Here is a 25,049-nt window from a genome sequence, read left to right as displayed (position 1 = left end):
ATTTGGAACCCCAGTCCAGATAGGGATTCTCCCGGGCAAGACTCCCCTGCGTACAAGTGAAGCAGATCTCCCACTACCCCCTCAGAGGAAGTCGACAGACAACCATCCGGCTAAAGATGCTTTGAGAGCTCTTGGAAATGTCACGTGGCTGTGCACTGGGGAAACTGGAGTTGTAATTGATTGCTTCTAGTGTGCACCTTAGCTTCATTTCAAGGCATGGGATTGTATGGGTCATATCTGTATGTTTTAGAATCCCACAGCAGACAATGGCATAAAAATTGTAAATGTGCAGAAGTCACTTGAGTGTAGTCATTCAAAATGCAGAAAATTGTGAATTCTGTTATAGGAATCTGAATTGATCTTTCCATAGGCCAGACTTTCTGCAGGCAGCAGCAGACAGGAATGCCTTTCACGTGCTGCTGTTGTTACTGACTGTCCTCATTTGGAAGAACCATAGTGGTGGCACAACAGATTAATTCCTGATCTGTTTAATCCTTGTTTGTTTCCACCAACATTGCGAAGGGAGGGAAACAGTTAGGAGTCTTCTTTACGTTGTAATCATGGAATATATGAGCAAGCAAAGTTTTTAAAAATAATGTTCTCTTGGAGGTGTGGAACTACTGCAGAGGTCAGAAATGACTGCCACTGGCTGTTAGGCAAAAAACGTATTAGCAAGTTACTTACATTGGCCAAAATCCCATTCATTCCCATTGTGAGCCTTGGGTTTGTTTTTGCTAATTTTTTTAATCCAAATATTTGTATTCAGAGTTCTGTTCTTCAAAGGCAAATGCTTATGTTTTACCTAGTTCTCACAAATGTATCGTGTTGGAAAACTTATGTTATTTAACTGCACAGCATGTGTGAGCCATAAAGTACTAATTAATGCTTGTTAAAGTTTTTAGAACACCTCGGGCAGTTGATGCTCGTACGTAATAAATGGAAAGTGGGCTGGGGCTCACGGAGTGGTTTTTTTAGGTTACCTGGACCTGGTTCTGGGTGTTCTCCTTTGTCATAGAGTGCCCTTCTTTTTGAACCCTGCACGCTTTTCTCCCTGCAGAAGTGCAGAGCTAACTTGCTCTGTCTGGAAGCTCACAGTTCACATTGTGGGCAGTGCAGCTGAGGAGAGAGAAGGTGCCTCTTTGCAGTGCAGTTGTAGTAGCTTGGATTTCCCTGGCTGTGGGGGGGTCTTTAGGGAGCAGAGGGGTTCTGGCAGATCACACTGCACAGTGGGCATGGAGGACAGAGGGAAAGGTAAGGGTTGGCACGCTCACTTACAAAGGGTTCTGGGTGTGCCAGCAATGCCAGGTGCTGAGGAGACATTAAAGTTTTAAAGCTGGTGTCTTTTGCAGAGTTAAATAAAACAAAGCGAAGTGACTCTGTAGATGGGGTGATGTGTGACTGGGAAAGCAAATGTTATACATTTGGTGGTTTATAGCATAGTGGGGAGTCAGTAAGACACACCATTAAATGCAGAAAGCACTTACATGGTTTTATAGAGTTTTGGGGTGAGAGGGAATAGAAGAATGTCTTGGTATGCTCTCATCTCTGTGCCTTCATGGTGCAAGGTGAATTGCAGTTCTCTTTGCAATTATTCAAAGTACAGATGATTCTTGCCTCGGGAGATCTTGGTGCTCAGTCTTGTGCTACTGATGAGCTGGGAGAGTACATTTCTCTGCTGTGACTTGGTGTATTTATAGCTAGAATTAAAACCTGCACAGTTCTTGCAGTATTTCATTACTTTCTTTGGAGTAATGCATCAAATTGTTCTTCTTCATATGCAACATCCCTTTTTGCCCCAAAAACTGTGAAAAAACATACAGTAGGGAATTACATGGTTTATGCTTTCTCCATGTAATGTGGAGACAAGAACTGACGAGGGTGTTCTCCCACCTCTGAGGGAGAATGTGGGAAGTGGGTTGCAGTAAGAAGAACATCCTGGAAGCCTCGTGGATCTGGACAAGCACAAATTGCATGTGAGTGAATGGGAGCTGGCTGGTGCTGCAATCTCATAAAAGTTGTTAGACAGACCAGAGGTAAATATGAATTCTTGTTTTCTGGTTCTTGTCCAAACTTACAGCTTCATTTGGTGCTGCAGGTTTGCTGGAGTTCCATGCAAATTCTCATTTGCCTTTTAGCTGACACTAACTGCTGTTGTTTCTTCTCTGCAGATTTCTTCTCCAGTCCCTGGAAGATCTGGATAACAGTTTAAGGAAACTGAACTCTCGCTTGTTTGTCGTGCGAGGGCAGCCAACAGATGTCTTCCCAAGACTCTTTAAAGTAAGAGAGTAATTTGAGTAATTTTTTGGAGCATAACAAAGAAAAATTGGTGACCTGGTGCTAAACTTGCTTTCACTCCCTAATGATTGGTGATTCCCTCAGCATCTCTTTAACTATAACTAGTTCTTCACTATAACAAACTTTCCTCCTTAACTACAACTAACTAACTACTATCTATGAGGAAAAGCTTGGGAGCCAGATCTGCACCTGAACTCAGACTTGTGAAGAAATGTAGTTATAGAGTGTAACCTACTATCAGGGTGCCCAAGCTTCTGGTTTTGGATGGTGGTCTTGAACTTCGTTTAAGTCACCTCTCACAGGGCTGCACTGTGACACACTGTGACCCTTCTTTGTTGAGAGCTTCTTCCCTAGTGGCAATTTGCTTATTGCACTTTTTACTTAGGAAGACTGCTGTGTCCATAGACCTTTACAGACAACAAAAGAAAGTTCACTGATCTGTATGTGAATTGCAAGTAGGATTTTGTGTTAAAATTTCCATATTCAGGAGCTTTTATGTTAGCTGACCTTCCTTTTCTTTTTCTGTTCAAGACTGCAGTTGAGTCATCTCAGCAGCAGGATATAGCTTGGGTCCAAGCTTCCTGCTGATGTACTGTTTAGGAATATGCAGTTACCTTGGTGATCAATAATGGATCATTGGGGCACATTTCTAATATGATATGTCAGTGCTGCAGATGTCAGGGCTAACAAGAGCATCTCCTTGAATATCAGGGCTTCTCATACAGTGTCATTCTTCTCCATCCTGTTCTAAGATTGTATTTCCCAAGGTCCTTGAAGCTTTTTGACAATGTCTTTGATAGTGTTACAAAACTAAATGAAAAAAAAATGTGGCTTTTAATAGTTGTATGAGTTGGGGGTGTCATGTGGGCTGTGCCTTGTATGGTTGACAGAACTAGAGTCCCCCAAATGCTATTGCAGACCAGCTGCCAGAGGAGGAGTGGTGAACTTGAATATGTACCTTCCTTGTGTAAATGGTTCTGATGTGTACTTTCTGGAGGAGGGCAGTTAGTACTGGGGAGGAACTGGACTCTGCAGATGAGAAGGGGCACTACGTGACACAAACTAAGTGCTGCTTTTACCCTTTTCAGAGTCTGGATTTTTATCTTTTGATCTGCAAGTAAGTTCCAGCTAACAGTAGTTAATGCCCTCTTTAGTTCAGGGTATCCACAGAATAATTAAAACTTTATCAGAGAAAAAAATGCTCAATTGGTTAAAGAACAAAAACTAGTTGGCAGAGTCTGAAGTTTGGAGACATTGGTTGTGTAATCAGCCAGAACTGCTTTTTGCTGCAGTCTGTTTTGTCTGGGTAGGTGAGCTGATGAGTATCTCAGGAGTACTGTAACAGAGCTGAAAAAGGTGTAGAGGGAAGCTGATGCTCTTACATGATAAGTATATAGCTTTGGTAGGGATTGAGGCCTCTCCAGAGCTGCTGCACTGAACACAGAATTAGCAGCAGCTCGTGCCTTGCTGTCAGCTTTTGTGAAGAGGAGAGTTATGTCACATTTGCTACGGCAATATTTGGGCCTAATGTAATTTCTGCTCTCTGCCAGTAGCTGAGCTATGTTGTCATTATCAGTCACCACAAAGGCACTGCTGTGTATGGATACCATGACAAGTATACTAGTTAGCAGTGTGTTAACTTGTGCAGAAGTTTTTTTGTCTCACTTCTTCTGAATAAACATCTGTAGTTTTACCTCTTCTATAAAAGTGCACTGTTTGTTCACTGAAGTGTTTTCACAATTCCTTTGGTGCTTTTTCCCCTACAGTTTTTCTTTGCTCTAGGTTAGATACTAAGAGGCAAATCAGCAGTCATGACTTTTCATTTGTATATCTGCAGCAATTTACTGTCATAGAGGTAACAGATTTTCTGGTTGGTTGTGCTCTGCTTCCTGTGTACTACTGCATCACATAGAGCAGTGGCCTTCTCAAAACTGTAGGAAATACCTATTTAAATTTAATTATTTAATTAATTAAATTTAAATAATTTAAATTTAAAGTGTTGGCTGCTTACCTAAAATACCTGTAAGCCTAATGGCTTTTTATTCCATTCTTTCAAGGTAGTAATGTGTATTTCTTTGAGACCAAAACTGTCTTTTCCAAGTCCTCCAGTTGCTGCCGGCTTTCTTATAAAAGAAAGAAAAGTTTAAAATTAAACTGTAAAATCGTGTAGAAGCAGGGCCTGGAATGTCTGTCTGACCCCTGCTCTGAGTTATGGATGCTGTCATGTTCTTAGTTTGAAAAATGGGTGGAGGATCTCTTTAAGATGTACATTCATTGGTATATAACTTGTTAATTTCTCTGTCCTTCCTAAAATTAATTTTGGGCTTGAGTCTGCACGTTTAGAAATGTAGGTGGCTTGTACAGTTGTTTTCTGCTTCAAAATCCCCTTCCCCATATTTGGCATTATTTTTAATGGTCTTCGGGGAACTACCACATTTGTTCTTTGTGCTTTGCTTCTGTTTGGCAGGTAGAAAAGTCTCCTGTATATACAGGGGTGATTTAGACTCTCTCACTTGGAGAATTGTGGTTCTTAGTTGTGTCAGGGTGTTTTTTAAATGTCTGTAGATTTCTGGTTGTGTTTGCTAAACAAATCTGTGGGCTGCTGCTCTGCTTGATGGATGTCTTGGGAAGGTCGCTGTGGAAACCATTAAACCTCTTCTCATAGGATTCATTTTCTGAGGAAAACTAGGCCATAGACTTTGAGAACAATCTGTGCTCTAGAAAAGCCTGGAAGAGTCTGAGTGCTCTTTCATAAGGCCTATGCCATGTAATTGGTGAGGGATCTATTAAAGCTATGAAGATAAGTGCATGGCTTGACTGGGGGCTGGAACTAAGTGATCTTTAAGGTTCCTCCCAGCTCCAACCATTCTTTAATTCTAGAGTTCTAAAATAACTCCAGAAAGACAGGACTTTAAATCTGAATTGCAGTATCATACCCTACTGTGCACACCAGAAAAGTTCACTCAGTTGCTGTCCTATGTCCTGCAATTTCCTGTTTCTTTCTGTTTGGGATGGATATTGGTTTCCTATTGTGTGATGTCTTTAAAGAGATATCAGGAAAAATTTAGACTGTATTGATTTTACTTAATGTTGCCACATAAAAACACGGGGGATTGAGCAGAACTTCTGTTGGAAGAGCTTTCTGAAATGCTTTTTCTGCAAATGCTGGAAGAGGATGGTAAGGTTACTTCAGGACAGCATGTGCAGCAAAACGTGTTATTGGTAGGGCTCAGGAACTGAGCTGAAATCTAAGAACAGTAATAGATAAGAACTGAACCTCCTCTGATGTGTTTTGAGCCTGACATTACAAATTTGCATAGCAGATCTGATGTTTGCTAGAGCTGATAAAATTGTTGCTTCTTTGCTTGTGTCAAATTCAGATTGCTGTTCCTCACAGCAACACTCTCAAAGCTTCCAGAGCTTTAAATTGCTCAGGAATTCTGAAATCTTCATTTGTAACTGTGTTGGTTGGGAATAGTCTTCTGTTTGACAGCTGGGTGTATTGTTTTTCTTGCAGGAATGGGGAGTCACTCGTCTCACCTTTGAATATGACTCGGAGCCGTTTGGAAAGGAGAGGGATGCAGCTATCGTCAAACTGGCCAAGGAGGCTGGTGTGGAGGTGGTGATAGAGAACTCCCACACCCTCTATGACCTGGACAGGTATGGGCACAGAAAGGGCAGAGGTGCTGTCAGGGCTAGGCTGGGATTGTCCTGTCTGCAAAGACTTCAGTCTGTTGCATTACACTGATGCTGTCATCCTGAGTGAGCCCGTAAGGATTACTTGGCACACTCCGCTTTGATTAGAACACGTCAAAGTGCTGACAGTGACGTGAATGTACAGAAAGGTGTTGCCTCAAGCTTATTAAACTTTGTACTTGAGTGGCATTTAATTTGCTCAGCTGTGTCCTATTGATTGCTCTCCTTGAGCATGTCCTCAATGTATGGATTGCCTTTTTTTTTTTTTTTGCTTCATTGTAATAAAGGTAGTTGAGCTGTTGTCTCAAACAGGTTATGAAAGCAGGGCTTTTAACTGATGGATGTATCAGGACAGCTGGAAGAAGTAAAACAAGGTAGATTGGAACAAACTTTCCTTTCTCTAAAACCTGAATGCTTTGTCTTTGTTGTGTGTTTGCTATGTTTGTTGTTTTGATATTGAGTTTTTATATATTTACTTATATGTATAGTCCCTCTATATACATGTGATTTTAAATGGTGGTGACAGTCTTTCAGCTAAGACTCTAAGGTATGCTTGACTTCAAAGTCAGTACTGTGTTTTAGAACTATTCTTACAGGTTGCTTGCTTTTTTTTTCTTTCTCCCTTTTTTTTCCCCTTTTCTTTCTGATGTGACTTTTGCCAGTAATGCTGAATGTAGATTTTCTCCTATAAATCTTTAACATCCATAATTTCCTATGGGAAGGAGTTTTGCAGTTAGCACACGCTGTGTGGAAATATTTGTCCCTGGAGTGAGAAGGATTCTTGAACCTGTCATGTGAGCAGGTGCTGTTTTCTAATTCTGCATTAGAATACCATGTTTATTACCAAAGTTTATTACGTCCTCACCCCTCCAGTGTCAATGGCCATCACATTCTTCTTCATGTCACCTATGTCTTTTTCAAAGTGGAGAGTTTCATGTGGAATCTGTTCTAAATCTCTTTATTTTATCACCTTTCTTTATACTTCCAGGTATTTCTAGAGGTGGAGAGCAGTGGTGAAAGTGACAACAAGTGCGCAAAATGTAGAAGCAACATAGATTTTTAGAGTGCTATAATGTGTCCTGTCTTTTCCTAACAGTAGCATTGTTTCTGATTTTTCTGAGTGCTGCTAAACATTGAACTGATGTCTCAGGGCTTCCTTCCAGAATGGTCGTAGCTATTTGAGAGGCTGCTACTGTATAAATAAGTTTAGGATTGCATATGGAGAAACAACATGACCAACACTGCAATTTCATCTGATATTTTTGGCAGCTGGTTATGTGGTATATAGGGAAATTGTTGCCTTTTATCTTTAGCTATCCCAGATGCTTATTGCGTCAGTAATCTTTATCATCATGCTCTTTTTTGTTCCTTCCCAGATATTTTGTAAAAAATATTGAGCAGCACAAGCCCTAGCTCAGCTATGTGTAGGATTTCTCTTCCTGTTTGAAAAATAGATTCCTTCTCTAATTCTGTAAATGAAAGAATTTTCTGTTTGCATGGACCTTTTTCTTTATTGCAAATTATTGTGGTTTCTTTGATTTTTTTTTTTTTTTTTGTTGAGGGATCTGAATGAAATTTCTCAAAATTCACAGAGGATATATTGACTCCTTTGCCCCAGGCTCAAATGTCTCTAATAGATTTTTAGGCACAACTTCCCTTTTCCCAAGGCCAAATTAACCCTCCAATATATTGCATATATCCATGCATTCACTGTTTCCATTAGTGTTTTCTACCCATCTGCCTAATGTTCACATCAGTCTTTTCATTTGTCCCTCTGATGCCCCTGAAATGCTTTTAAAATCAGGAGTGGTATTTACTCTTTTTTTTCCCCTATAGTATTTGGACAGTTACAATTTCTGGGTGAATATTTGGTGGCCCTGGCAAGCTTTTCAAGCATAGCACATTGTTTTGTGCACTTTTTTCCACCAGGCACTTTTTCCTGTTCTGCCAATCTGTCACAGCATCTGATAACATTTTCTTTAAACAAACCAAGAGTCATAACCTCCCTAGATACCTCCATAGTGAATACACCTGCAGAAATATATGCAGGGGTTTTCTTGTGCTCTTACAGTCCCTCTTTAATGAGTTTATCACCTCTTGGGCCTGTAAATATCTTGGAATATCTGTAAATGGGATGGTTTTGGTTAGATTTTTTTTTGCTACTTATGCTTTTTAAAAAAAGTTTCTCAAACTTTGATTTCAATTAGGAGATGCAAGAAGGCTGTGGTTTTTCATTTAACTCACCAAAGTTTGGTGGGTTTCTGTCTTTGTCTTCATTTTTCCAAAAGATTCTGTTGTCTTAGCTGATGCTATTCTTTAATTGTTTTGACTCTTGTGATCTTTCTGAAATAGCTTTTCAGATCTGTATGATATTGTTGCTCCTGGAAGGGTGTTAAATTGATGCATGCTAAAGTCACAGAGCAGGCAAGTGATAACTAACATTTTCAGCTATACTTTAGCACTGTCTAAGACTAAATAATGAATTAACATTTCTTGTGGGTTCTTGGTTTCTTGTTTCATGAAGCAATCATTTATGGCCACTTGAAAACTGGGTTTTGGCAGGTGATGGGGTGTGATGGATGCCCAGTCTGTGTGGATGTACTTGAGGTGTCCGGTTACTCTGACATTTCTTGGTTCTTGGCATCTCTGAGATTTCTCAGCAGGTTGTAATACAGTTTTTGATACTGTATTTCTCCTGGAAGTCTCAGACTATGTCTCCTTCCAGCTTCTGACTCTTGGTATGTGTTGTCCCTCTGCTCACCCTAATGTTTTTCCTGCATAATTAGCAGGTGGTAATAATACCTGGTGGTGGCATCCTACTTCTCATCTTTCTTTAATCAGGTTTCTGACAAGATTGTCAGCCCAGTTTCAAACAATTTAGACTAATCTTTCACTCCTACATAAATGAATCCAGCACTTCTCATATCCCCTGCAGTGTGTTCCTGGTACCACCTTCACCAGCTTATTTTAAACATTTGCCAAGAGCCTGTTCAGTTAACTTGTGAATTTGACCAGTTTTACCCAGTAGGAAGATTACAGTTTGCCTCTTGTTGGCACTGCCAGCATACCTGTGTAATTATCAGAGCATCTTTTACCTCCTCTTCCCCAAAACAAGGAGAGGGGTGTAGAAAATTAATATCAGTGCTGAGAGTACTCCTGAGAAAATCTGGGAAATCCCAATCAAGCTGAGAAATGTTCAGATTGTAGAAGTCAGACAGAAAAGATAAGTTCTTGGGTATCAGCTTAGCCTGTTCATAAGCCTTTACTTGACAGTTATTCTGTCTGACAACTTCCAGGTGACAGGTTGTTTTGTCTCTTCCCTGGATCTGCCCATTTTCTCCTCCTTAGGATCTAAATCCTTTGTAGTGTGTTTACTTATGGTCAGCACTGTGGGTTCTGTAATTCCAGGCAGGCTGGGTTGTTCAGCAGGAGTGGTTTAGGTCAGAAAAGAACACTGTGATCTTGTGTGCTTGTAGCATACATCAGGATCACCTTTTCCTCAAATGCCCGAGGCTAAGGCTGAAATGACTGTAGAATGAGTTCTCATAGGAGCACGTGCTAACTTAAATGAACGAGCGTGGGGAGGTGTGTGTGCCTTGGTGCTTCTGCAGTTCAGTACACTGTGCCAAAAAGGTGGGTTATTTCGAAGAAGATTTACTCAAACTTCTGCCTGCCACATCTTGTTATCCTCTCCTGTCTTGCATGGTGCTCTGGTGTCAGGTGTTTTCCCCCACTGCTGGTACCCAGCCTGTCATCAAGTCACTTCTTCATCTCTCATCTTCTCAGTACGTGTTTCTGCGGAAGTTGAACCGCTTGTTCTTTGTTCAGCATCTGTTGGATGGACAGATCAGTTGTTTATCTCTCCATCTCCTCTCTGAATCCGTAGAAATACCCTTTGTTCTACTAGACAGAGCCCTCCATGAGCTCTCTGCAGCGGGGATTTGGATCAGAGCAATTGCATAAGCTGGCAAGGCTAACGACACAGTCCGCGTGAATTGGTACTGGGCTGCCTTGGGCAGTCTGCATGCCGAGCGCTGGCAGCCAGCTCTTCCTCCCGCAAGGAAGCGGGGGAGCACATTCAGTCCCTTGCCAGAACCCAGCCTTGTCATTTGCAAGCCAGCTGAGGTGTCAGGTGTTTGAGGCCAGCAGCTTTCCTGAGCCCATTAGCCATCCTGCAGGGGCACTGCTGTGGAGATGATTCAGAAGCTGACACCTGTGAGGGCGTGAATTTGAGTCTGCAGACACTCTGCTGTCACAGGTGACTGACTATAGGACACCTTATAATCATAGCAGTGCTGGAATTGTTTGGTCAGGTTTGGGTTGCCTGCTTTCCTGAGGTGAAGTGTGACTGATGGTCAAACAGACCTTCATAACTTCTGGCATCAAGGTACTACTGTCAGATAGTGCTGGGCAGCATATTGCTAGTTTGGTAGCACAGCCAGTTTTGGGTGTGCTCACTAACTAAGGTAAGGTAATTTCTGTGTGATGAATACAGTGGTTCTCTGTTCCACTTCAAGAAAGCTAGAACAACTGCTGCATGTGGCAAATTGGGCTGGGGGAGATGGGTGGATTGGGAGTATTAAATCCTGGGGAGGGGCCTCCCATTATTTGTCATTGAAAGTCATGTGAAAGTGTGTGGCCTGGATTAGAAGGTCAGTATGAGGAAGGAAAGGACCCCTGCTTGAGGAGCTTCCTGTACAATTTTTTGTACAGAAGGCCTGAACAGTACTACAGTACTCAGTAAGTGTAGTATAATATCCCATATTGTGCAATATCCAGTATTCAATACTTCTTTTCCTGGCAATACTGTGAAAGGTCCAGATTTAGTGCATTATGCCAGTGTCAGGTGCTGTGAAATGTGCAACTTGTCCTAGTCCTCTCTTATAATATTTGTGTCCCCTATCCAGTAAGTCTTTAGGAATTCAGGAGTGGTACTAGGTAACTTCATTCATATTCACATCCTTGAGGATTTGAAGCACAGACACTAGCATCCATCTGCTAGTCACAGTGGTTTGCTCCAAGTAGCCAGCTGTCCGCAGAAGTTTTAGCTGTGGATCTTGTACAATGATGTGGATCTCTGACTCAACGGCAGCTTTAGCAGGACTGAAAAAAGAGGCAGTGTGGAAGAAGTAGCTTCCCTGCCCCTGTCACAAGCACCTCAGGGCAAACATGGTGCAGCTTTGTCACATTTTCTCTTCCAAGCTCTGAATTCCTATGGAAACAAGTGAGCCTCTCTAGAGTGCTGTAACTGGAAATGCCTCACTTCGCATCCAGTGGAAACACTGATTTTTCTGTGGATCTTTGGCTGGTCTTGTTTGGGGACTCACAAAGCAGCCACGGAGAAGAGTGTGGTGGGTGATGAGTTCTGTCATTTCTTGCCATCTCTGGGGTGGGACGTGGAGACAGCCAAAAAACGCACGCAGGAAAGCAGAGGAGATGCACTCTGGTGGTGATGCAGGACAGAACGTGTTGGCTGTAAGGCAAATGCAAATATATCTGTCTCTGTGGCTATGTCTGTGTCAGAGTGCTGTGCACATCCCGATGGCAGCCTTCCCTCCCTCCTTGCCCTGTTCGTTAATGTCTTTATCTCCCAGCGTTTACAACTCAAAAGCAGAAAACAGGGAGGAAGCTGCAGGAGGCTCCATTTTTAATCTGCTCTGCCGCGCTGCCCGTGGGGCAGGCCGCGCTTCCCTGGGCCGGCCGCGGAGCCGGGTCACCGCGGAGCACACGTGCGGGAGCCCGGCCCGGCGTGTCGCTCCGCCCCGCCACACGTGCGGCCCCGCGGCAACGGGCGGCACATGGCGCCGCCGGAGCGCTCGGCCCTAAGCCCGGCCCCTTGCGTAAGCTGTTGATTGTAATGGGTGGGGAAGGCTGCTGTGCTGCGGCTCCCGTGTGAGCCGTGGGGTTGCCTGCCTCCGCTTTATGTAATGCTGGCGGTCCCTATGCTGTCGGCTTTGCTGTTAACTCCTTCCAGTCCTACAGGAGAGGGGTTAAAAATGGCGTCTTTCAGCCTGGGGAAGTTTACCGTGCCTAGGGGGCTTCTCAAAGTTCTCTGTCCCAGGAAAAATAAGACTGCATGGCCCCAGCAGGCTGTGGATGCTTGATGAAGTAGAGGAATGGAGAACCTTGACTATCTTTTTCCATAGTGTGATCTGACACAGGTCAATACCATGAGACAGGGCTGCTCGTGACCTTATGGCATGGAGGGAGGATAGTGATCTCTCTGATCACAGGCAGAGAGGAGCGATGCAAACTGGGATTTGTCTCATCCAAGATAGGTGGAGGAGGGGGTCACTAACAGGCTGAGTCTTCTGTGTTCTGTGTCAGAAAAGAAGGAAGTATGGTCACAATCAGATTAGGATATCACAAGGTGTCAGGGGACCCAGATGCGGGTCTAGGATTTGCCACCTTGAGGAGAGAGGCAGTAATCAGATAGAGATTTCATACAGGGGTCTGATGAGCTCCAGGAGAGAGATATGATGCTCCGCTTGATTCAGCTGGAGCTGTTTTGAGGTTTTTTTTTTTTTCCCCTGTGGAGATATGGAAATATGTGATATTTTGTCTTCTAATGTATTTTAGAATTTTGTTTGGCTGATTGTAATGTCCTTTGAGGGATTCATCAAGTGAAACGTAGGTCTATAAGGATTTCAGTAATCAGAGTGAAGGGCTATCTTGAGCAGAGATAGCAGGGTCCAGTCTGGATGTCATTTCCTTGTGTTGTCTCTGGTAGTGAGGCTGTGTTGTTTCACCTTGTTTATTTTATCTCCAGAATAATTGAGCTCAATGGCCACAAGCCACCCCTCACCTACAAGCGCTTCCAGGCCATCATTAGCCGTATGGAGCTCCCCAAGAAGCCAGTGAGCACTGTAATAAGTCAGCAGATGGAAACATGTAAAGTGGACATCCAGGAAAACCATGACGATGTCTATGGGGTCCCATCCCTGGAAGAGCTGGGTATGTGTCAAGAGTGAAGGCAAGGACTACTGCTAGCTGAAACAGGATCTAGTGGAACTGTTTTCAGTGGCTGGCACGTATTCTCACCTGACATGGGCTGCCTCTAGCCATAGCATGGCCTAATTCTCTCAGCAAGTGCCAGACCTTGTGATAACACACTGGCATCTCTTGCACTGCTGCTGATGCCCAGCATCCCCTTTAGCACTGCTCTGAAGGGCTCTGCATCTGTCAGTGTGCTCTCTGCTATACTGAGCATGTAACCACTGTACTAGGATCTCATGTCCTCACCAGTTGCTTTCCTCCTGCTGCCGTCTCAGGCATGTTGTGTAACAGACCTGAAGAGGTAAACTAACTGTGTACCAGGTTTAGATCATTTCATTCCGTTATTGCCAAGCAGCACCAATTTGGGAACTTAGCAAGACAAAAGATATTACAAAAATTCCTTCCACTCATCCTGCTGTGGCTTACAGTCCTGTAAGACTTGAAGAAGGAGAATGAATAGCCGAGGCATGAGGAATGCAAGACCTACATCAGGGAAGTGAATCTAAATGCAGGGGAAGAAAGGACTAATGCAGAATAGTGTCTGTGCCTGGAAACTCCATACCAGCTTTATAGGAAGTATCCTGACACCCTAAGGCACAGCTTCAACAGTCATGTAAAAGCATGGGGCTTCACAACAGGAGTATCCTGAGGGCTGCAGTCCTGCATGGATCTACTTTCTTTATTGTCTGGCCAAATGTGAGACTACCTGTAACCTCACACTGCTCTGCTTACTGCCAGGGGAGGCTCCTCTGTGTGCCCAGAGCACTGTAGGGGGACTGCATTATTGCTTCCCCCTTTGCAGTGGTTCTTTTGCACTAATCCAGTGCCTTCCCTAGCACCAGCCTCAGCAGAATAGGAACCTTACCAGGAGCTGCTGGGCTGCCTAGTGAGCTGCTGATGTCGATGGCAAGGTGTTTTGTAAGGCAGAGCTGTGAAGCAGATGTTTCATTGCCAGCTGCTCTGGCCTTTGGAGCAGAGCCCTGTGGGTAGTGCTGACACACCAGAGAGAATGCTGGCTGTGAGCAATGGGGAAAGTCACCGTAAGGCTGCCTGTAGCATTGCAGGGAGAGGCCCTTGAAGTGCTGTGTCATGAGCAGGCTCTCCCTATATCCTACATGATTTGCCTCTGTACAAGGATTAGAGCAGCAAGTAAGCCACATTAGGCAACTGTAGTATGTACTGTCTTGCTGTTGTTAGTGCATTATCCCATATCTATGCCCTTTGTCTGGCATAGCATCAAATCTTACAAAGTTCTTTCTCTCAGGCTTTCCTACTGATGGTCTTGCCCCTGCAGTCTGGCAAGGAGGGGAGACAGAAGCTCTGGCACGGCTGGATAAACACTTGGAAAGAAAGGTAACCCCTTATTTAAGTGGTGATTCTTACAGACTGGGCCTCCGAATGAAAAATGTAGTGTTGCCTATTACTCCATTCCCTGCTCTTCCTAGCAGTGGTCATAATGTTCACCTGTGGAAAGGAGTGTATGGTTCAAAAATTTAGAGCAGTATATTTTTTATGCTGCTGTTTAAAGCACGTTGGACTCTTTTTTTGTGTCTACTTCTCAGTTTCCTTTAGAGGAGTGCAAAGTTGGAAACTCTTCTGTTAAGTTGTTCAGTCCCTGCTGCACACTGCACACCACCTCTTGTTATCTTTACCTTGGGTATTAGTGTGAGTACATGCTTATAAAAGAATGCCATCCCCTTGTCCCTCAGCATCTTGATAGAGTGTCTCACTGGCTGGCATTCCTTGAGCCCCTTGTTGAAATAATCAGATTTTTTTCAATGGGGCTAGTGTTCTTGATTATAATGCACAAGGTAAACAATTTCAAAGTAATGGAAGGTGACCCAGCTGCCAAAGCATGGCTCAGTTTTAACCATTTTGTACTTCTTTAATCCATCCAGCTGGGTGGCTTGATGTCAGTAGTGGAAATCAAAGCATAAATACTTGTGCTGAAGAGGGAGTAAATTATCAATATAATGCTCCACAAAAGGGTCTGAATTTCCCCAGTTTACTTGTTTAGTGTGTAAAATGAGATAGATATACCTGAACGTAAACAGTTGTGTTAGCTGGTATCTCTAGGAACCCTCCAGGTTGTTAGCTCCTGTATGCAAAGCAAATTAATCCTCTTGAGCAAAATAACTTTAGTGTAAATCCTGGAGCAAAGGTTTTGCATTTCTTGAATGGGGCATGGGGTTGGGACCTCTCCCAGCAGTGGTTGGAAGTAAATAAAAGAGACTGTGTTGTCAGATGTGAGTGTCCTCACCATCTGCACAGGGGCTTGCCTTTAGCAGTGTCCCACAAATACAAGGGGTCTTTGGCTCATTTCTCCTGAATCTGTCTAGGCATGGGTTGCAAATTACGAAAGACCACGGATGAATGCCAATTCATTGCTGGCCAGCCCTACAGGACTCAGTCCCTACCTGCGTTTTGGCTGCTTGTCCTGCCGCTTGTTTTACTATCGTCTCTGGGAGCTGTACAAGAAGGTAAGACAAAAGGTTCACCTGGAGGGCAGGTGGGGTTTGAGCATGTATAGCATGATGCTGGTTGCCAGACAGTGTGCCAGAATTGGTGCAAAAGATAAGTTGCCTCCCTAGCATTTAATTGTTGGGCTGAGCTTGTTGCTACTACCAGAGGAGGCTTTTGGGTAAGAAAGTAATTCTCCTGTATGTACTCACACAGGCCCTAAATCTGGTGGTACCTTGTTCTTCAGTCTGGACTTCTGTTTTATGAGCCATGCAGAGCCATTTACAGCTAGTTTTATATCGTTCCAGTCACTTGTCATTGTACTGAGTGATCCCTGTCAGTGCTCTGACTTTACCATCTGGGCTTTCCAATAAGGGGGGATCCAGCAATGAGCTCCTTTATGGCAGTGATCAGTAGCTGACTTGGGAAATGTGTGCAAGTGCATGGGTGCCTCACAGCTCAGCTTCATGAAGGCAGTCCTTCAGTGCTTGTGAGCAGCCATGTTCCCTCTCCACAGGTGAAGCGGAACAGCACACCCCCCCTCTCTCTGTACGGACAGCTGCTGTGGCGGGAGTTCTTCTACACAGCAGCCACCAACAACCCCAAGTTTGATCGCATGGAGGGGAATCCCATCTGCATACAAATCCCCTGGGACAGGAACCCTGAAGCCTTGGCAAAGTGGGCAGAGGGCAAGACAGGCTTCCCTTGGATTGATGCAATCATGACCCAACTGAGACAAGAAGGGTGGATTCACCATCTGGCCAGACATGCAGTGGCCTGCTTCCTGACCAGGGGTGACCTCTGGATCAGCTGGGAGTCAGGAGTCAGGGTGAGTCCTGGCATTTTCAGATATTTGCAGGAGGCCATAAGGAAAACAAAATCTCCCTGGCCCTTGCTGCAAGGATGGGCACACAGGTATGGCTTTTGCTTCACGTGTAAAAGGTGCATGGAAGAGAGGATTTGCTAGCAGGCTCTTGGCCAGCCAACAGCCTGACTTCTTTCTGCCTTCTACTGCAAGGCTCTGACTGTGTCACAGGCCTCAAGTAACCATAACTAAATGGGGGGGTGCTTTTAGTTTTGGGTTGTTTTTTTGTAAAAATTCTCTCAGTCCATCTGTTTTCTTTGCAACTTTAATGTCACTTCTTAACCTGACCTTTTTCCTCATAAAATCCATCACCGTTCCGGTCAGGGAGCACTCCATGACTGTGAAATCTGAGTCTAGAGTCTCTCAAGGAAAGAGGTAAAAGACCCTCCTCTTGGGCCAATCTGAAAGGACACACAGCTTGAATCTATCCAGTGTACATAGTGCTCTACACAGAAAGTGGAGGCAGAGGCTTCTGGTCACAAAGCTGACAAAGAGCATAATTGAAAGTGCTGCCTGAAGTGCATGGATGTGAGTGAGTTACTGCTGAAACCTTTCTGCCTCTCAGTGGTAGTGTGGTCTGGGACCTTCAGAGGGGTTCTTTCTTCTTGCTTTGGCGCACATTCTTCTGTGCAGCATCCTCTCCTTCCCAGGGTTCATGCTTTACATTAGTTATGCCTGCCAGGCTAGGATCAATACCCAAAGCTTGCTGCAACACTAGGTAGTGATTTAGTCTGTAGCTGCATGAGAGATAAGCCAGCACTTTATCAGTGTGAGCAGACCATGCCTCCCTAAGTGAAAGTGTCAGGAAGTGAGATGCATTGACCAGCCAACTGCCTTCAGCCAGCAGATCACCTCTGTGCTGCTGTGCTGCTCTCTGTTCTCATAGCCTGCCATTTAAAATAGCATCTTGGGTCCTACTGCCACAAAGTCCTCCCCGGGGAAGGTCTCAGTGCCTTTTCCTCCGATTGCTGCAGGTGTTTGATGAGCTGTTGCTGGATGCAGATTTCAGCGTGAACGCGGGCAGCTGGATGTGGCTCTCATGCAGCGCGTTCTTCCAGCAGTTCTTCCACTGTTACTGTCCTGTGGGCTTCGGACGTCGCACAGACCCCAGTGGTGACTATGTGAAGTAAGTGGTGTTGACTGGAGCTGATCTTTGTTTCTGCATCTCTAAGCTGGAGTCAGTTAGGGGCTCACAGGTGCATGGCACTTTCTGTGTGTTGTGTGTGCTGCACTGCTTTCTACTTGTGTTGCAGGAGGTATCTGCCCAAACTAAAGGGTTTCCCTTCACGATATATCTACGAACCATGGAATGCCCCAGAGTCTGTGCAGAAGGCAGCCAAGTGCATCATTGGGGTGGACTACCCCAAACCCATGGTGAACCACGCAGAGACCAGCCGACTGAACATCGAGCGCATGAAGCAGATCTACCAGCAGCTGTCACGCTATAGGGGCCTCTGTAAGTACCAGCAATGGCAAACATTTGTGTCTTCATTGGAGATAAAATGCTGGGAGAGAAGGTCATGATTTAAAATAGGTGTTACTTGCCTCTCTGGCCTGTCCTTGCAAGAGGAAGCAGTGCCTGCCAAATCTTGTCAATTGGTTTCCAGGGAGAGCTCCATTATGTTCTCAGACAGGTAAGAGTGGAGTGTTTAGGTCTGAGAGCTGCTGATAGCATGGCACAGTCTATATTACCACTAGTGGTCCATTGTCCACTTTGTAAGAAAACTTAAGCAGTATATTCTAAATAAATGCACAGCTGGATCACAGTGTGTGTCTATAGTCAGCACTGGGTCAGTGCAGCTGTGAACTCCTCCTGCTTTGGGATGATATGGATGTGCTGGTTGGTGATCACTAAGGTATTTCTGTGAAAAGCTTCTCCCAGCCCAGGAGTGTTTTGTTTCTTAACTCAGATCCTCTTGCCCTTCTCTAGGTTTGCTGGCATCTGTCCCTTCTTGTGTGGAAGATCTCAGTGGCCCGGTCACAGACTCTGCTTCAGGGCAGGGCTGCAGCACCAGTACAGGTGAGTTGCACCTATTTGTGTGCTTTTGATTTTCATGTCATGTTAAAGGTTACGGGCAGGAGAGGATCCTTTTCTAATAGGAAGAGGCTACGCAGCTAGGAAAACATTCACATTCCTTTACATTTTTTCCAAAAGTCCCCAGTGAGCCTTCATGTCTAAAATGGCTGAAGAATAAGAGTTTATTAATGTGAGTCTTTTATTGCCTGTAATGGATCATATGCAGCCACTTAAAGGAGAAATGCAGATCGCTGTAGGGTTAATCAGGTATAATTAAGCTGTCCTCTGTCAAAGGAGGATACTTTTGTATTTGGGATGACTTTTAATTCTGCTTTTAACAAAGATTTTTTGGTAAAAGTTTTCAGGGAAACTGTGACCAAATGGCTCTCTGCTTGTGCAATCTTCTTTCTCCCAGCTCTATGGCAGGTTAGGCATGGGTGTACTTGTGAGGCCATCTAAACACAGGGAAACCATTGCAGTGATGTCTCTTCTTCCTTCTACAGCAGTGAGGCTGTCTCAAGCAGACCAGGCTTCTCCAAAACGCAAACACGAGGGAGCAGAAGAGCCATGCCCTGAAGAACTGTACAAACGAGCCAAAGTGACAGATCTCCCTGCTTCAGAGATCTCTGGAAAGAGTTTGTGATTGTGAGTACTTCCTAGTGTGATCTGGCTTAAACTACCGGGTTCTGGAAGCTAATAAGGCTCCATTTTTACTCCCACCATTTTAATGAACAAAATGGACTTCCTTGCAGAGGGGTGTGTAAGGCTCCTAAGTGTAATCCACAGCCCAGAAATATGGCAGTGGTCTGCCTGCAGGTCATTTGGATTTTGTGTGACACACTGTCAGCTCCGTTGTCCGGTGGAGAGCGGTGCCCTGTGCTGGAGCTGTCACAAAGCACACTGTTGGTGCATTTGCTCTTGTGAGGTTGCTTCTCCTTCCACAGAGTGGGCCACAGCCAGGTTCTCCCATCTGGTGAGGGGATGGGCTAGAGCAGGAGATCAAGCAGGTCCAGTCATCTGCCTGCAATGCTCCAGATCCCAGGAGGCAAGAAGCTGGTCACATGTTCTGCCAGCTTTTCAGTATGACAAGGGAGGTCAAGACAAATTGTCTCTTTTACTGTCTCCTACAGCCAGCGACAAGCACCTTGCAAGTGAAGAGAGAGAGCGCTGAAGAGGTGACCAGAAAAGTAGGAGCTGCTGTCACAGAGGGACTGGAACTTGCCGTCTGCAACAGGAAATCCGGGGTCTCGTGTAACTGTGTAATTCCAATAGCTGCCACAGAAGGGCGCTGCATTACCTGTGCTTGGGAATATTTGGCTTTCTGGTCTCCAGGGAGCCAAATACATCTCTTCTCAGCCATGCCCAAATCTGCCCACATTAAACAGGGCAAGAACATTCTGTCAACTTGCTCACTCCCAGGTGTATCTTTCTTTTCTGACAATGGCTCAGTGTGTATGAGTTGATGCATTGATGCAGGAATCGGCATCTGCATATCTCAGAAATAGTGAGCATCCTTTCTCAGCAATAGTACTTGGTAGTGATGTATGCTGATTAATTCAAATTATAGTAGGAGTTAAGAAGGAAGCTGCTACAATGTCAAAAATAGAGTACCCATCCTACAAGAGAACAGGGAAAACTCAGTATTTCTTTCATTAGACTGACAAGGAAGGAGATGCTTTCTGAGTAAATCAAGGTAATGCTATGTGGGATGGAAACAAAATGAAGGTCAACTGTAGCACAAGAACAGATACCCTTGAAAGGCACTTAAAACTTTCCTTGCAAAAGAACATTGCCACTGCAAGGTAAGTCATAGTGCTATTGCCTGGAATGGGCCACTTCAGAGCTGTTTGACATCTGGGGAAGAGGAACTCTCTGCAACTCCCTGGAAGATTGTAGCCAGGTGGAGGTTGGTCTCCCAGGCAACTAGAGACAGGACTTTTAAGCTGCACTGTGGGAAGTTAAGGCTGAACATGAAGAAAAAGTTCTTCACAGAAAGAATAGTTGGGCATTGGAATGGGCTGCCCAGGGAGGTGGTGGAGTCACCATCCCAGAGGTGTTTAAGAAAAGATTGGATGTTGCACTCAGTGCCGTGGTCTAGTTGACATATTGATGTTAGGTCATATAGGTTGGTCTCAATGATCTCAATGGTCTTTTCCAACCTAGTTGATTCTGTGACTCTGAGAAGGAGGAATTCTTCAGAGAATAAGATCATGCCTTGATATGAGCAAAGCAGTATCTCAGAATAGATCTGATCCAAGTAATAAGGAAGCTACACCTGGGCCCAGCACTCCTACAATCGTTCCCTGATTGAGAGCTCTCAGATGGAGCCTGTGTCTGGTGTGTAGCCTGTGCAGTGCCTCATACTGACAGAGGATGTATTACACATCAGCTCCTTGAAGTGAGTCTTCCTCAAGTTCAGAGTCCAGTGTCTATTCTGTTTGCTCTTTTCTGTATTGGCATCTGTGTTTTGAATTTCCACACAGTGAACTCCTGTACCTGCCCAGTACTCCTCCTTGCCACTTGCATTCGCGCTGGTGCTTTGTAGCCTAGCGAGGTGATTGTGTAGCTCTCCTGGCTCTTAACCATACACTCCTTGCGGGGTCCTGTTACTTGTCAGGTCAGCACAGTGCTGGCAGAGCACCTCTGCCTGCACCAAAGAGTGCAAGGGAGGGTGCTACTGCAGGAGATTCTCTCTCGAGAATTGTTTCTCTCTCTCGAGGTTGTTTCCAAGAGGAGTTAGATGCAGTAGCTCGTCCCGTGCAATGGGCTGCTGTTGGCACTATTTTCATTTGCTGTCCAAAACCTTTCATCCATGCCTGACACAGATAGTGTGGGGCTATATGTGAGCTTATGGAACTAACTGCTTGGGGAGTACAGGAGTTCTCTCCCACTGGGATAATCAGATTCAGTTTTGGAGCCTGTGTTTGCACCCAGAGCAACAGGGCTGTGAATAGAAACTGAGTCAAATGTACCTGAGAAACCTGAAGTGGTTGAATTGAGTCTGTGAATAAATTTAATGAATAGCTGAATAACCTTTCCTTCCCATTCCCTGGGGCTTTGATCTTGTGTTCTTTTTCCACAGAGAATCCACTCGGCAGACTGAACAAGTAAACAAAGAGTCACTTTTCCTAACCTTACTTTATTCTAAACTACTATTCATAGTCTGCCTGGTGGATAACCCAGTCATCAACAGGTCTTGTCCCCTTCAGTCTGACCCAGCTGTTACTCCCATTGTCTTGGGGGCAGAAAGGTATAAAGAAAAAGAGATACTCCCCTCCCCCCATCTTCTGCTACAGAGAGAAGAAAGGGGAAAGACATGCACTTTGTACACATAGGTTACAGAAATTGTGACTTCTGTCATTTGGAGAGTTTCATGCTTAGGCAATGGTCTGTAAATAAAACTTTTTATAAGTGTCTTTAACCCTCTTTTTGATGTCATCCAATTATTTCACTTGGTAAATGGAATTTTTGGGGCTGGATCTGTGGGGGTAAAGAGTCACAGGGAGGGGAGGCTACATCTAGAAGGCTTTGTGGAGGTGCAGGAGATCACATTTGCAAGGTTTCTGTCAGTACCTGGGATATGGATGGTGGTATTTGGAAGAGCTGCAGCTCAGGTAGTAGCACTGGGAATGATACACATACATCAGGCCAGCCAAAGAAAGATAAGGGAAAAGCTCCCTTCAAGAAACCTCATAAGTAGGCTGGGATTCACCCACTCTGGCATCTTTTCCCAACTGAAATGATAAAGGTGGGTAAAACTGTGTGACAAGTAGGGAATGACTATTCATTGTTTTCATTAATATTTAGAATTGGGCATGCTTGGTTAAAGTACAAGATGGCAGGTTGAACAAGTCTATGCCTTGCTTAGCTTTGTGACAAGTTCTTCCTCAGTTGTGGGTGCTAACAGTTTGAGTTCAAAAAGATTTGGCCAGTTTATGGGGAAAGAAGCAGCCATCAGTAACCATTAGTAAAGATACCATCTTTGTTTCATGAGCAGCAGAGGACTGCTGGAGGCCGTTGTGAAGAAAGTAGCATGAAATGGATGCCAGTTTGGGGGTTCCTGTTTCCTGTGTTCTGTGTCTCAGGGCAAGCTGACAGTACCTGACACAAGCACCCCCAACATGGGCACAGTGTGAGCTCTTGGCTTGGGCAGAGGGAGCAGTGGCTTTGGGGTGCTCACCAGGATGGCCTGAAGGCTTCTTTCAACTGAGGGTAGATATTGGGGCAGAAAGTCCTACAGAGCTGTGAACAACTGTTCAACTAGGGTCCCCTGTCAGTGGTGGACCTTTGGCTAATGACTTCCAAGCCAGGTCATGAGCTTGTATTAAATACACTAGACTTAGCAATCAAATAACTAGCAAGGACACAGTCAAGTTCTTGTGCATCCAGTCCTCCTTGGTGCTCCTGTGTAGACCCACTTAGTGGAACCTCTAACTGAGCAGAGTTCCATGAGGTACAGTACTTTTCTTAGTAACCAGCAGGATTTAGGAAGTGCACGAAGCCATGCAGTTCCTTGTCGAGGTTCAGCAGTGGGGCTGATCTGGGATAGAAGTGCCTCAGCTCATGGTATTGCTGAATTTTTGTCTTGTTTCTGGCAAGGACTTTCTGGTCTTGAAAAAATAAAACTTCAGTGCTTGGGGTGGCTCACACATGGCTAAAACCTTTTGAAAGCAGCAGCCTGTGCCTTTGAAGATGACAAGCCAGAATGACAGTAAACTCAGTCCAGCTTTTTCTAGCCTGAGTGGAATAATGTAAATCAAAGCTGGAGAGATTGGGTTTGAGCCTCCTCCCCTGTGCTGGCCAGAATATCTGTTTTACCTGTCACAGGAATGATAGTGATGTGGCTCAGGATTGGAAATGGCTAACCTTGAGTTTTTAGCAGAACTGCCTGCTCCATGTGCTGGTGCTTGAGAAAATTCCCTTCCTCCATGTCTCTTCTGTCTGCAGAAGGAAGGAGCTGGAGTGGCTTCAAGAGAAGGTGGCTGATAGGTCTGAAAATAGAAAACACACCTGGATATGAGAAATGGAGCTGGAAATGTGGCCATTTCAGGCAGAGGGGGAAAGAGCAGAGAGAAGGATGACTGATGGAAAGAGAGCAGTCTGGTATCACAGCTGCACCTGGGTGGAGACCAGGTGGTTCAGCTGGGGAAGAGGAACAGCAAAACTTCTCTGAGCACATAACCTCTCCTCAGGTTTCCTTTAAGGCTGAGTTGGTCTGAAGTGAACCTGATGATCAGTTGGACAATTTGAAAGAGAAAAATCAGCTGATGCCTTGGGAGCAGAGATGCTGGCTAGGATGGAAGTGCTGTCTCTTAATTTGCAGCAGATGTGTGTGCACTCTCCCAGGGGCCCTGTGCTCTGCTGTGCATCTAAGGAGTTGACCTGACTGACAGCAGTGCAGGTAGGAAAGTCAAATTGTGTCTTCTGCCAGGCCAGCCTGAGCCAAGGCTGGTGACTTGAGTAAAGGTCAGGTCACTAAGGGGTGAGCTTTTGGTGGTTGCCATCCAAGCAGAAGGTGAGCTGCAGTGGCAGTGATCTGGCTGTGGGACAAGGCAGCACCCTTACCTCCTGCCCCAGGTCAGAGGCCAAATAACAGCCATGCTGCAGAGAAATCACATTTTGGTAGGCGGGGTTTGTGCTTTGAGATGGAGCTACATCAAAGCTCCCTGAATGAATGCTGCTGAGTCTCTTGGCTCCTGCATGTAGTACAGTTCAGTCTGTGCATCCAAACAGCAAAGGGGACGCTTAGATCACCCTCAAGAGGCTGCCCCAGGGTTACCTGCACATGGTGATCCCGGGGGTGTGTGCTTGTCTCCTTGCTAGTCCAGGAGTAACATCTCTTTTCAGTTTGTCTGGCAGGAGACAGACTCCTGAGAGAGAGCAGGACTGTATGCCTTCGAGGGCTCTGCTTGCTCTTCTCTCTGGAGAAGCAGCTGATGTCCTGGGTCTTGGCCAAGAACTAATACATGGCCTCAATGGCAGTCAGCTCTGTGGTGTAAGAAACACTGGTGGGACTGGATATTTGGACTGCTAAAGAAGTGCCACTCATGCCATCCAGGACTGTCACAGACAGGGACTGGGAGCACAGTGGGCATGCAGGGAATGAGGAAAGTTCTCCTGTTCAGGTACAGAAGTAGCCTTGAGATCTAAAAATACTGATGCTGTCCACTTCTGTCCACAGCAAAACCTGCACAGTTTTCTGAGCTTGCAAAGCTTGGGGAGGAGAGGTAGGGAAGAGAAACCTGCTCAGGCTGGTAAGGAAGAGTAGCAGCAATGAGTACCCACCCAAGACAAAATGGTTCTTGAGACATAGCTGGATACAAAAATGGGTCTGGCCTTTCTGGGGAGAGACCGGAAATCTTGAGATGCATTTTTTTCCCTCCTTTGTGCCTGTGGAAGGTGTGTGTATGCTGCTTTTTAAATTCCCTTTGCAGTACTTGCAGCCCTGGTGAACTTCGACAGGGACAGGGTCTGTGCTGGGGCTGCCAGACCTGTTGCCAGGAGCGGTACCCATGCCATAGGTGCCAAAGCACAGCCTGGCTGTTCCTGCTGCTCCTGCTGCCTCCAGGCCCCTCCTCGCTGCCGAAGGGACCCCTGCAAGCCCCTCTGTGTGCAGCCCCTCGCCCTGGGCTGCTGCCTGCCCGCTCAGCCGCCCAGCCCCGCTCCTGGCGTGGCTCCTCCCGGCCTTGGGAGAGCCCGGCCATGGCCCGCACCTGCCTT

The 25,049-nt window shown here is 45.3% G+C and overlaps 1 protein-coding gene across 1 annotated transcript; it reads left to right on the top strand.

The window, feature by feature from the left end:
• Window positions 1-5,820: 5,820 nt before the first annotated feature.
• On the top strand, window positions 5,821-21,750 carry CRY2 (cryptochrome circadian regulator 2). The gene is made up of 10 exons (XM_063159016.1): window positions 5,821-5,955; window positions 12,761-12,945; window positions 14,252-14,340; window positions 15,327-15,467; window positions 15,965-16,276; window positions 17,287-17,438; window positions 17,566-17,768; window positions 18,243-18,332; window positions 18,836-18,974; window positions 19,460-21,750. The coding sequence occupies exons 2-9, from the start codon at window positions 12,828-12,830 to the stop codon at window positions 18,970-18,972; spliced, it is 1,242 nt and encodes a 413-aa protein (XP_063015086.1). The 5' UTR covers window positions 5,821-5,955; window positions 12,761-12,827; the 3' UTR covers window positions 18,973-18,974; window positions 19,460-21,750.
• The last annotated feature ends 3,299 nt before the right edge of the window (window positions 21,751-25,049 follow it).

This window comes from Melospiza melodia, chromosome 6, assembly GCF_035770615.1.
Source record: "Melospiza melodia melodia isolate bMelMel2 chromosome 6, bMelMel2.pri, whole genome shotgun sequence".
Classification (NCBI taxonomy): domain Eukaryota; kingdom Metazoa; phylum Chordata; class Aves; order Passeriformes; family Passerellidae; genus Melospiza; species Melospiza melodia.
The sequence above is the reverse complement of the archived record's forward strand: the minus strand, read 5'-3'. Positions and strand labels throughout refer to the sequence as shown.

Coding starts and splice junctions, on each gene's coding strand:
- CRY2 (XM_063159016.1), top strand. CDS start 12,828: ATGGAGCTCCCCAAGAAGCCAGTGAGCACTGTAATAAGTCAGCAGATG. Junction 16,277..17,286: donor GCTGGGAGTCAGGAGTCAGG/GTGAGTCCTGGC, acceptor CGATTGCTGCAG/GTGTTTGATGAGCTGTTGCT. Junction 17,439..17,565: donor CCCAGTGGTGACTATGTGAA/GTAAGTGGTGTT, acceptor CTTGTGTTGCAG/GAGGTATCTGCCCAAACTAA.